This window comes from Tursiops truncatus, chromosome 2 (genome assembly GCF_011762595.2).
Source record: "Tursiops truncatus isolate mTurTru1 chromosome 2, mTurTru1.mat.Y, whole genome shotgun sequence".
NCBI classification, from domain to species: domain Eukaryota; kingdom Metazoa; phylum Chordata; class Mammalia; order Artiodactyla; family Delphinidae; genus Tursiops; species Tursiops truncatus.
Genome location: NC_047035.1, coordinates 102,791,453 through 102,803,468, shown reverse-complemented (window position 1 = coordinate 102,803,468; position 12,016 = coordinate 102,791,453). Strand labels below are relative to the sequence as shown.

Here is a 12,016-nt window from a genome sequence, read left to right as displayed (position 1 = left end):
AAACATTTATGAAATATTTTCAGGTGTAAAAGTGAAACACAGCTTAGTATAATTTCAAAAGTACTAACCAGTTATATCACTTTAAGTTCCTTAAATCATGTGTTTCTCCTTCTGCAGCTGGAAGTGAAAAGACTGCTATTAAGATTAGAATTTTCTTTGACTGAAATGAGATAATATAAGCACAGTGAACATGACTAGCACTATGTTATTTTACAAGCATGTATTTCCTTACATATCCTCCTTAAGGCTAGTAGAGGGTATAGTCATTTTGCTTGATCTATTTAGTGTCCTGACCAATAAACGCTAAATGGCTAATTTGCCAGGTACTTAGTGTCTGGAATAAAGCCTTTTGTATTAATGAAGATAGCAACATTCACAGATATTAATGTAGGTGTTAGTGCTCATACATTCATAGAATGAAAACACAGTATTTAAGCCTGAGACAATGTGACTAATGCTTTAAAGGGGCAAAAAAATTCCTACTTTTTTTTACCCTCTTGAGAATTATTAGTATGTATTACAGTCATGGCTTTCCAGCTTCTAGCTTTGAACCTTGGGCCATTATGTATCCGAGGCTTTGTTCCAAGTATTCTGTCAGTCATGTTCTGTGACAGAAATAAAATATGTGCATGTGTGGAGAGGTGTGTTGATTTTGGTTGTGGCGGGGGGGGGGGGGGGCAGCCTCTGGTTCACGATCTCTTATTTATCCACCATTTGCCCACATCTACTAAGGGTTCTATCCATCTTTCTGTCTGAATCCTACTGTATTTGAAAGGATGAAATAAGATTACCTGAAAGTGTTTTGAAAGTGGCAAAATTATATAGGCAAATGTATTTACTGTTAATAGTAAATTAATGGAGCTTTATAAGAGTATAACCTTGGATTGCAGCAATTTCCAGTTTACGTACTACCAAAAGTGGAGTATCAAGCTTGTTATGGAGTTGAAGCTCTGACTGAAAGTGAACTTTGTCGCTTATGGACTGAAAGTCTATTGCATTCCAACTGCTCATTTTATGTTGGTAAGTTATGCAAGAGGCTTTGCTCTCCTTTTTAATTCCCTTGTAAATATATACAGTTCAATTCATTCGTAGATACTTCCATTCTGTACTTTTAATTTTCAGTTTTCTGATATATTAATATTTCTTTCTATTAAAACACCATTCCTACTCAAGAGTTAAATGGCAGGGTGGGAGTAGTGATTATCAAATGTTTTCTCTCTTACTCCCTTATTGTACATGAATGCCAATGTAATCATTGTATTTTTAAAATACTTATTTTATTTAGGAGTGTAACTAAAAATGTAGACATGTTTTGTAACAAGCGTTTTTTAAAAGTACTATTTAATTGGCTTTAAAATAAATAAATAAATAAATAAATAAATATATATATATATATTTTTTTTTTTTTTTTTTTTTTTTTTTTTTTTGCGGTACGCGGGCCTCTCACTGTTGTGGCCTCTCCCGCTGCGGAGCACAGGCTCCGGACGCACAGGCCCAGTGCCTCCGCGGCATGCGGGATCTTCCCGGACTGGGGCATGAACCCGCGTCCCCTGCATCGGCAGGCAGACTCCCAACCACTGCGCCGCCAGGGAAGCCCTAAAATATATATTTTGAAATTTTCTTAAAATTATAATGACATTGTTTTTTAAACCTCAAATATTACCTTGATGAAATAGTTTTTCACTTTGTTTCTGGTTTTGTTTTTTGTTTGGGGGGGTAGTTAGGCAGGTTCTTAATTTGTGTTGGCTGTGTTCATGTACAGTTAACATACTTCACATGAAGGATTACTTGCTAATCATTGTTGATACTGTTCTGTTTCCTTTGAATGCCTAATCCTATGCTTCTCTATTCATCCCATACATCTCATGCCAGCTATCTCAAGCTGCCCCTCCATGACGTAATTTCCTTCCTTTGAGCTCTCAATGCACTCTTTTTTTTTTTTTTTACCACTTTTATGATTTGTTGCTTTCTACTTAATTGTTGGGTTTTTTTTTTCTTTTTTTGCGGTACACGGGCCTCCCACCGCTGCAGCCTCCCCCGCCGCGGAGCACAGGCTCTGGACGTGCAGGCCCAGCGGTCACAGCTCACGGGCCCAGCCGATCTGTGGCACGTGGGATCCCCCCAGACCGGGGCACGAACCTCCGCCCCCTGCATTGGCAGGCAGACTCTCAACCACCGCGCCAATTAGGGAAGCCCTAATTGTTTTTTAAGCCTATCCTATCTTCCCCGTAGACAATAAGTAGTTTAAGGTCAGAGTCTGATGAAACTTTATGTTCTTATAGTGCTTAGCATAATTCCTGGTATGTCATAAGTGTTATAAGTGTGCTTTTCTTGCTTAATCAAAAAAAGTTTACTCACTTGAAAACCTTTTCCATATTTTGGTTAATCAGTATTTTGTCTTCATATTTTGTGAGAGTGTTAATAAGATCATTGATTCACTCTCTTTATATAACCCAAAAAGGAAGTGGCTAATGTACTACTTGGTGGCCCTAGCCTCTTCGTCCCCCTTCATACACGCTGCCAGAAGTTTATTGCAGTAGTTTTCAGCCAATAACCACAATTTCAATGTTCCTCCAAAAGACCTGTTGCCATGACACATACCAACAGTCCTCGTGTAAACTACTTGAAAGCAATCGCCAACCACATCCATTTTAGGAAAGCCCCAAACAAAAACTTATCATCGAAATCCTCTTTAAAGTACTGACAGAAAAGACATTCCTGACTAAAACATTTAAGGTTTTTTTTTTAATGTACAGTTTAACAGATAAAACTACCATCATCTATATCTACATGGCTTACTTCATCGAAACTATAGTAGTCTCGCCTTAATTGCAGTTTCACTCTCTGTGGTTTCAGTTACCTTCAACCAGTCAACCATGGTCTGAAATATTAAATGGAAGATTCCAGAAATAAGCAATTTATATGTTTTAAATCTCACACCATTCTGTGTAGTGCCTGGGATGTGAATCATCCCTTTGTCCAGCTTATCCCACCCATTAGTCACTTAGTGGCATCTCAGTTATCAGTGCTTATGTTCAAGTAACCCTTTTTACTTAATAACAGTCCCAAAGTGCTGCAATTTAGATATGCTGAAGAGAAACTGCAAACTGCTTCCTTTAAGTGAAAAGGTGAAAGTTCTCAACTTAATAAGGAAAGAAAAAAAGTTGTATGCTGAGGTTGCTAAGATCTGTGGTCAGAACGAATCTTCTATCCATGAAATTGTGACGGAAAAAGAAATTCGTGCTTGTTTTGCTGTCAAACTGCAAAACAAACCTCAAACTGCAAAAGTTATGGCCACGGTGCAGATAAGTACTTAGTTAAAATGGAAAAGATGCTAACTGTGTTAAGATATTTTGAGAGAGAGTGAGGGAGAGAGACACCACATTCAGAAAACTTTTGTTGTAGTATGGTTAAAATTGTTCTGTTTTATTATTAGTTATTGTTTATCTCTTACTGTGCCTAATTTATACATTAAACTTTATTGTAGGTATGTATGTGCAGGAAAAAACAGTATATGTCAAGTTCGGTACTATAGTTTCAGGCAGTATATGTCAAGTTTCTACTAGGGGGGGTCTTGGAACGTATCACCTGTGGATAAGGGGGGACTGCTGTATTCTTTAAAGTCATAAGTAGTCATTGCCTTATGTGCTATTTCTCTTCGGTAAATCCTATCCACTGATAAGCATTCATTTTAATGTAATGGAGTGGTGTATTTGGTATCTTTGACAACGGAAACAGTGATGTCTGTGTCTCACTGTTTGGTGAGAAACATGTTGCATTGTTATATGGTTGTGTTTGCTTTGTTTGGGTTTTTTGTTTTTTATGCGGGGGTGAATGTTTTGAAGTGCTATTTTAAAAGCATCTATGAGTTTTGAGGGGTTTTATTTATTTATTTTATAAACTTATTTATTTATTTTTGGCTGTGTTGGGTCTTCGTTGCTGCGCATGGGCATTCTCTGGTTGCGGCGAGCGGGGGCTGCCCTTCATTGCGGCGCGCGGGCTTCTCATTGCGGTGGCTTCTCTTGTTGCGGAGCACAGGCTCTAGGCATGCGGGCTTCAGTAGTTGTAGCGCCTGGGCTCAGTAGCTGTGGCTCGCGGGACTTTTTTGTCTGTATGTAATGGACATAATAATAATTTGTTCAGGGAATTCCGTGGTGGTCCAGTGGTTAGGACTGAGCACTTTCACTGCTGTGGCCCTGGGTTCAATCCCTGGTCAGGGAACTAAGATCCCACACGCCACGCGGCACAGCCAAAAAAAAAAAATGATAATAATGTTTTGTTCGATCTACCTCAGGGACTATATGCACAAATCCTTTTTCTTCCAATGATTACATAATATAATGCCCTAAAAGTACACTTCTCCTTGATGAAAATAGATACCACAAGATAATGAAGTGATACTTCGTGTTTTTCTGTACTGAGAAAGAACTAGCTATTAATCTAAAATTTAGATGAAAATATGGACAATCATCTTTATGATACAAGAGTAAAAAAGGATTTCTTAACCAAAGATTAAAAGTGGACTAAAACAAAACAACTGGTAACTTCTCTATATTTACACATAATTTTAAAAATGTCTACATAGTACTCCTGTTATAAAATATTGTCAGTTGTAAAATACATCTTTGATTTGATAATGTTTTCTTTTCCATATGCAACTTTTTAAGTATAATATACATTCAGAAAAGTGAAAAAAGTAAATGTACAGCTCAAGGAATTATAACAAAGCCAGCACTTCTATAATTTGCACCCAGACCAAGAACTTGAAAACTGCCAGTGCCCGGGAAGACCCCACCTTGTGCCACTTCCCAACATAGCTGTCTTCTCTTCTCCAGGGGTAACCACTGTCCTGCCTTCTAATGTAATCATTTGGTTTTTGCCAGCTCTATACAAATGGAATTATAAAGTTCTTTTGTTTATACCTTCTTTTACTTAACACAGTTTTTGAAATTTATGTGCGTATAACAGTAGTTTTATTGTTTTTGACATATTCCTTTGTAAGAATATACCACCATTTATTTATCCATTTAACTTTGGGAGCCTGTTTAGGTTGTTTCTATGTTAATGCAACTATGAACATATTGTAAGTGTCTGTTAGTGCAATGGGTACATATTGCTGTTGGGCCCATACCTAGGAATGGAACTGTTTGGTCATAGAATTATTGGGTCATAGTTTAAGCTTACATTTATCTTCAGTAGATAATTCCAAAAAGTTTTCCAAAGTGATTGTACCAATTTACACTTATATTAGCACTGTGAGGGTTACATTTTCTCCTCATCCTTGCCCACACTTGGCCTTATAAGTTTAATTTTAGCCATGCTGGTGGGTAGGTATTATTAATATCTCATTATTGTTTTAATTTGCCTTTCCTTGTTTATTTATGAAGTTGGACACTTTCATGTTAATAATCATTTGGATGATCAGTTTTGTGAATTGCCTATTCAAACCTCTTTTTGTGTTGTCAAGTTTTTGTTTGTTTGGTAGTTCTTTGTTGGTTTTAAATGTTACAAATATTTTTCTCGTACTCTGTGACTTGCCTTTTCAGTCTCTTAAAAGTGTCTTTTGAACTTAATATAGACCAATATTTAGCCATTTCCTTTATGTTTAGTGCTTTCTTTGCCCGGTTTAACAAATCTTCCTTACAGCAGCATCATGAATATAATATCTTCTAGAAGGCGTTTTAAAAGTATTTTTAAATTTCTAGATACACAGTTTATGTGGTGTTTATTTTTGCATGGAATATCAAGATTTCTTTTTTTCAGTTTTCAGCACCGTTTATTGTAAAGACCACCCTTTCTCTGCTGCTCTCCAGTGTTACTTGTGTTGTAAATCATATATGTGAATCTAATCTGGACGCCCTATTTCTCTATCCTTGAGGCAGTACATGTCTTAATTACTCTAGTTAGAGTAATTACTCTAGCTAGACCTGTCTTAATTACTCTAGCTTTATAAAATCTTTTACTGTTTGGTAAAGTAAATCTTGTCAACTTTTTTTTAAATTAATTTTTACTGGAGTATAGTTGATTTACAATGTTGTTAGTTTCTGCTGTACAGCAAAGTGAATCAGTTATACATATACATGTATCTGCTTTTTTTTAGATTATTTTTCCATACAGAGTATTGAGTAGAGTTCCATGTCAACTTGTTTTTCTAAAAGAATTTTTTGGCTATTCTTGGCCCTTTTGCATTTACAGATTTTGGAGTCAACTTGTTAATTTCTCCCAACAGCAACAGGAAGATTGGGATTTTTGTTAGGAAGTGCATTGACTCAATGTGGAACAAATTGACAGCTTTACAATAACAAATCCTTCAATCTGTGAACTTTAGATATTCTTCTATTTATTTATATCTTTAATTTCTATTAATATCTTTATGATTTTCTTTGTAGAGATCTTGCACATCTTTTATTAAATGTATTTGTTGATAATTGATTCTTTTATGTTATAAATGGTATTTCTGAAATTTTATTTTCTTACGGCTTGTTACTAATAATATAGGATTTATTTGCATATTGATTTTGTATATTGATATTGTATCTTAGTAACTTTGCTAAGCTCATTCTTTCTAGTAATTTATATTTTCTAATTAAATAATTATGTTCTCTGCAAATAATGACCATTTTATTTCTTCTTTACAATCATTATACTTTTCTTTTTCCTTGCTTTCTTTGCCTAGAATTCAAATAGAAGGTGAATAATGGGCATCCTTGCCTGTGTCTAATCTTAAAGGGTTTGTTTAGTATTTTGTATGGGTTTTTGTAGATAGCATTTATTAGAAGAAAGCGGTTCCTTTCTATGCCTAGTTTAAGAATTTTAATCATGAATGGGTAAAAAAAATTTATCAGATATTTTCTCTGCATTTATTGAGATTATATGATGGTATAACTTTTGTCTTTTATCCTACTAAGGTTATGAATCATGTTAATCAATTTTAAAATGTTAATCCAATCTTGTATTCCTGCCGTAAGTCCATCTTGCTCATGATATATTACTCTTTTTATTTATTGGTAGATTTAGCTTGTTAATATTTATTTTGCCATTTGTGTTTATGAGTGAGATTGGCCTGTAATTTTCCTTGTGAGGTATTAGTATTAAGATTAAGTTTATGCCATAAAATGAGTTGAGATTTATTTCCTCTTTTTCTGTTATCTGGTAGAATTTCTATAAAATTGGTATTATTTCTTACTTAAATGTTTGGTAAAATTGACCTGTGAAGCCTAGAGTTTTCTTTTTGAAAGTTTCTAATTATCAATTCAATGTTTGCTCTTTTTTTTTAATTGAAGTATAGTTGATTTACAGTGTGTGTTAATTTCTGCTGTACAGCAAAATGATTCAGTTATACATATATACATATACATTCTTTTTTATATTCTTTTCCATTATGGTTTAATCATAGGGTATTAAATATAGTTCCGTGTGTTATACAGTAGGACCTTGTTGTCTATCCATTCTGTGTATAATAGTTTGCATCTACGAACCCCAAACTCCTAATCCATCCCTCCCCCACCCCATGTTTCCTGGCTTCTTTTGTTTCTGTTGAAAAGTCAGCTGTTCATCTGATTTATGCTCTTTTGCAAGTAATATGTCTCTTTTCTTTGGTAGACTTTAAATTTTATCTCTCTCCCTTTCAACAATTTTCGTACATTGTGCCTGTGTTAGGTTTTCTTTGTAAATATTCCTTTTTACATGTTCATTTTATAACATTGCTCCTTAATATGTGATTTGATGACCTTTATCAGTTTGGGAAAATTCTTGTCATTACCTCACCAAACATCACTTCTTCCCCATTCGCTCTCTCTCTCTTCTGGGATTTCAGTTGTATTATGTTACATCTTACTGTATCCTTAATGTCCCTTACATGCTCTTCCGTATTTACCTTCCTTTTGACTCTTTATGCATGATTCTCAATATTTTCTTCTACTTTACTAATTTTCTCTTCAGCTATCCCTAATATACTATTTCACCCATCACCTGAGTTCTCAGTTTCATTTATTGTATTTTTTGGTTCTAGATTTTTCATTTGATTCTTTTTTATACATTATAGTTTTCTATAGAAATTCTCAATCGTGTCTTAAGCATATTAGGCAAAATTACTTTAAAGTAATACCTCTGTTATCTAGATTCTTTGTGAGTCTTTTCTATTTTTTTTTTTTTGGTGTTAGTTTCCTAGCGCTGCCATAACAAAGTACCAAAAACTGGGTGGCTTAAAATAATAGAAACTTCTTGTTTCACAGTTCTGGAGGCTGGAAGTTTAAAATGAAGGTGTCACAAGGCCATGCTCCTGAAACCTGTAAGAGAGAATCCTTTTTTGCCTCTTTTTCCTTCTGGTGTTTGCCAGCAATCCTTGGCATCCTTGGCTTGTAGATGCATCGCTTTCATCTCTGCCTCTGTCATCATATGAGATCTTCTTCCTGTGTGTCTCTATCCTCTTCCTATAAGTACACCATTCATATTGAATTAAGGGTCCACCCATCATAACTAATTACATCTACAACCATTCTACTTACAAAGGAAGTTACGTTCTGAGGTAGTGGGGGTTAGAGCTTCAACATATCTTTTTACCGGGACACTTCATTCCGTGGCATGTTGTTTTCCTGTCTTCTTTTTTATTCCATGTTTTTTCACTGTATGCCAGAATATTCTTTATCAAGGGCCAGATATTGTATATGAAAAATTCTAGAGCAAATATAAGAGCTAAAATGTTATCTTCCTCTAGATAGGATTACTTTTGACCACACTAGCAATCCGGATTCACTGTAATCCAGTTACAGGGATTTAGGTGATTTGAAGCTTGACTTTGGACCCTAGATAGGCCAGTCTGTTTGCCCCTTATTGCTAGGATGTTGCCATTCATGGTCTGACATTGCCAGTCTTTGGAAAACCTTACTTGCAAGTCTGGCCCCTGGCTGGTATCTGGGAACTTAGCTAGTAAACAGTTTTCTACACTGACGTAAAACTTCCTTTAGCTGATAAGGAGAGTTCATTGTGCCTACACTGTTTGTATAAACAATATGGCTTATTCTGAACATCTGCTTTCCTTCTGAGAGTCTGGAATTTTGGTATGTGTTAGTCAGAGGGTGCCTACATGATGAGCTCCCAATAAAAACCTTGAGCGCTGAGTCTCTAATAAGCTTCTCTGGTATAAAAAGAAAATGTTGCTGGAGGAATTAAGTGAATATTGTGTGACTCCAATGGGAAAGACCTCTTTTTTTTTAAAATGTGGTAAAATATATGTAATATAAAGTGTACCATTTTAACCATTTTATGGTACAATTTACTGTACATTTTTTAGCGTATGATTTAGTGGTATTAAATACATTCACAATGTTGTTCAACCATCATCACTGTCCATTTCCAGAGCTTTATCATCATCCCAAATAGAAACTCAAGAGAGAACTTTTGAAAGTTGCATCTCATTTCCTCTGAACTTCACCCACACTTGTTTTCCTTTTGGTGTTTCTCCTTTTGCTTGTATCCTTTTGCTATAACAAATCTTATACATGACTAGAACTGTATGCTGAGGCTATGAGTCCTTTTAGAGAATCACCAAGCCAGGATCCCAGCTCAGAGCTTGTGTTTATCTAATTCACAGACCCTGAACTCCAGTTTTTGTTCGTCTAATCCTGAGAGACTATTGAAAGCTCTGGTTCATTTCTTAGCTTCTCAGTTGCTTTTTCCACATTAACAGGTACTCCTAAGAGAGAAGCACCCCTAAGTGCCAGGCTTACATCTCTGGGTTTCTTTCATCCTCTGGTTTGTTGGCTCCAAATATATCCTCAATCCCTTTTTCTGGTAGCCACTAACAAATTATGTAATTTAATTAGTCATGATATTTATTGCCTGTCTTTGTCTCTTTTTTTTTTTAACATCTTTATTGGGGTATATTTGCTTTACAATGGTGTGTTAGTTTCTGCTTTATAACAAAGTGAATCAGTTATACATATACATATGTTCCCATATCTCTTCCCTCTTGCGTCTCCCTCCCTCCCGCCCTCCCTATCCCACCCCTCCAGGTGGTCACAAAGCACCGAGCTGATCTCCCTGTGCTATGCAGCTGCTTCCCACTAGGTATCTACCTTACGTTTGGTAGTGTATATATGTCCATGCCTCTCTCTCGCTTTGTCACAGCTCACCCTTCCCCCTCCCCATATCTTCAAGTCCGTTCTCTAGTAGGTTTGTGTCTTTATTCCTGTCTTACCCCTAGGTTCTTCATGACATTTTTTTTTCTTAAATTCCAGGTATATGTGTTAGCATATGGTATTTGTCTTTCTCTTTCTGACTTACTTCACTCTGTATGACAGACTCTAGGTCTATCCACCTCATTACAAGTAGCTCAATTTCGTTTCTTTTTACGGCTGAGTAATATTCCACTGTATATATGTGCCACATCTTCTTTATCCATTCATCCAGTGATGGACACTTAGGTTGCTTCCATGTCCTGGCTATTGTAAATAGAGCTGCAATGAACATTTTGGTACATGACTCTTTTTGAATTATGGTTTTCTCAGGGTATATGCCCAGTAGTGGGATTGCTGGGTCGTATGGTAGTTCTATTTGTAGTTTTTTAAGGAACCTCCTCTTTGTCTCTTTTGTTTATTGATATATCCCAAGCACCTAGAACAGTATCTGGCACACAGAGGTGCTCAATAAGTATTTTTAGAATAAGTGAAGTTGGCTTGGATAATTGATTGAAGGAACAGTAAAAGTCAAGGAGAAGGGAAATGGTAGAAAACAAGCCATAGAATTTATATACTTTATTCTTTTTACTGTCCCTAGATGTATGTAAGACAAACCATTGGGATGCAGGAAGAATATATTATAACTCATTTTTTGTATGAAAAATTAAAAATTTAATATTACTCATATTAAGTATGTGGATTGACAGGTGGTCCTCTCCTTAAAAACAATCAGTGTCATGCTTTAGTAAGCCAAGCAGTGAGGCACTTGTTCCATTTGGATCTATGTATCATTGTGGGTATCTTTTTTTAGCAATGGCAGCTGTTAAAACCTATATAGCAAAATGAATTGAACTTTACAGCCATCCTTCAAATAGTTGTTATTGCACAGAATTAAGCCAAGATTTTTCAAAACAACAAAGCATAGTTAATTATATATTATATTGCATATTATTTTATTCTTTTCAAAAATTTTCATCTGTTTCAATTTCTATTAATAGTTTTTAATGTGTGTTGACTGCTGCTCTAAACAAAAGAGAAAAATAAAGCTCAGAATGATTAACTTACATATAGATACAGACTCCATCAGCGGCAGGATCAGAATTTAGTCACAGTCTTTTAAGTGTTTATAACTTTGCTGTAAACCTAAAAAGGGCTAGGGAAAATTGGTTGGGGGCAGGCGGGGAGGTCAGATATAACAAAAATGAAGCACTGTGTGTGTAACAATGTTAATCAGTGTGACTTAAGGCAGATTATTCATTGTGTCTTAGAAACTGGGACCTTAAAATCCTAACCAGAAGATCTCCACGTGCTCATATTCTCTTTCCCATGCAGTCATGCACCATAGTCCTTTCTCAGTTGTGGCCTCTGTTTCCCTCACTCAACCGTTGCTAGCCGCTCCTCCATTTAACTTAAGCATTTCATTGTCAGTTTTCCCTGCCCAGCCCTATGATCTCAGAATTTCAAAGAAACTTAAGACAATCTCTTCTCAGAAATCAAAGTTGGAGACCAGTGCATTAGATCTTTTGGAGAGGACAGTAAAGGTAGAGTTTACATGCATGGTTCAGAGATTCAGATAGAGCATATCTTACGAGACACAAGTGACATAGCATCTCATTTATTTAACTGAAGAGCATATTGGTTTATAGGACTCTAGTTCAGCAATTTTGAACTAGAGTCCTATAGTCTCTTTTTCAGGTAGAATAAACATACTTGTTTTTTGTTTGTCTGCTTTGCTATGAACGTGTTCTCCTGTTCCTTTAGATTGCAGTATTCTTTTTATCCTCTTGCCGCATAAAAACATTAAGATGTATTCCTTAAGGAAAATTCCCAAAGTCATC

General features: G+C 35.7%; 1 protein-coding gene across 13 annotated transcripts in view; it reads left to right on the top strand.

Annotated features, from left to right (window-relative positions):
- ICE2 (interactor of little elongation complex ELL subunit 2) overlaps nucleotides 1-12,016 on the top strand; it is an 87,503-nt gene that overhangs the window by 40,829 nt on the left and 34,658 nt on the right. For 11 of the 13 annotated variants that reach the window (XR_002178916.3, XR_012330159.1, XR_012330160.1 and 8 more), the window contains one exon: nucleotides 891-1,020. Coding sequence is in view for 7 of the 13 variants with exons in the window: in XM_019947514.3 (XP_019803073.1) it covers nucleotides 891-1,020 (130 nt within the window). In the remaining 6 variants the exon portion in view is untranslated. Of the gene's footprint in view, nucleotides 1-890; nucleotides 1,021-8,234; nucleotides 8,291-12,016 lie in introns of all 13 variants that reach the window. The other 2 variants (XR_012330162.1, XM_073801102.1) reach the window with 1 other exon arrangement.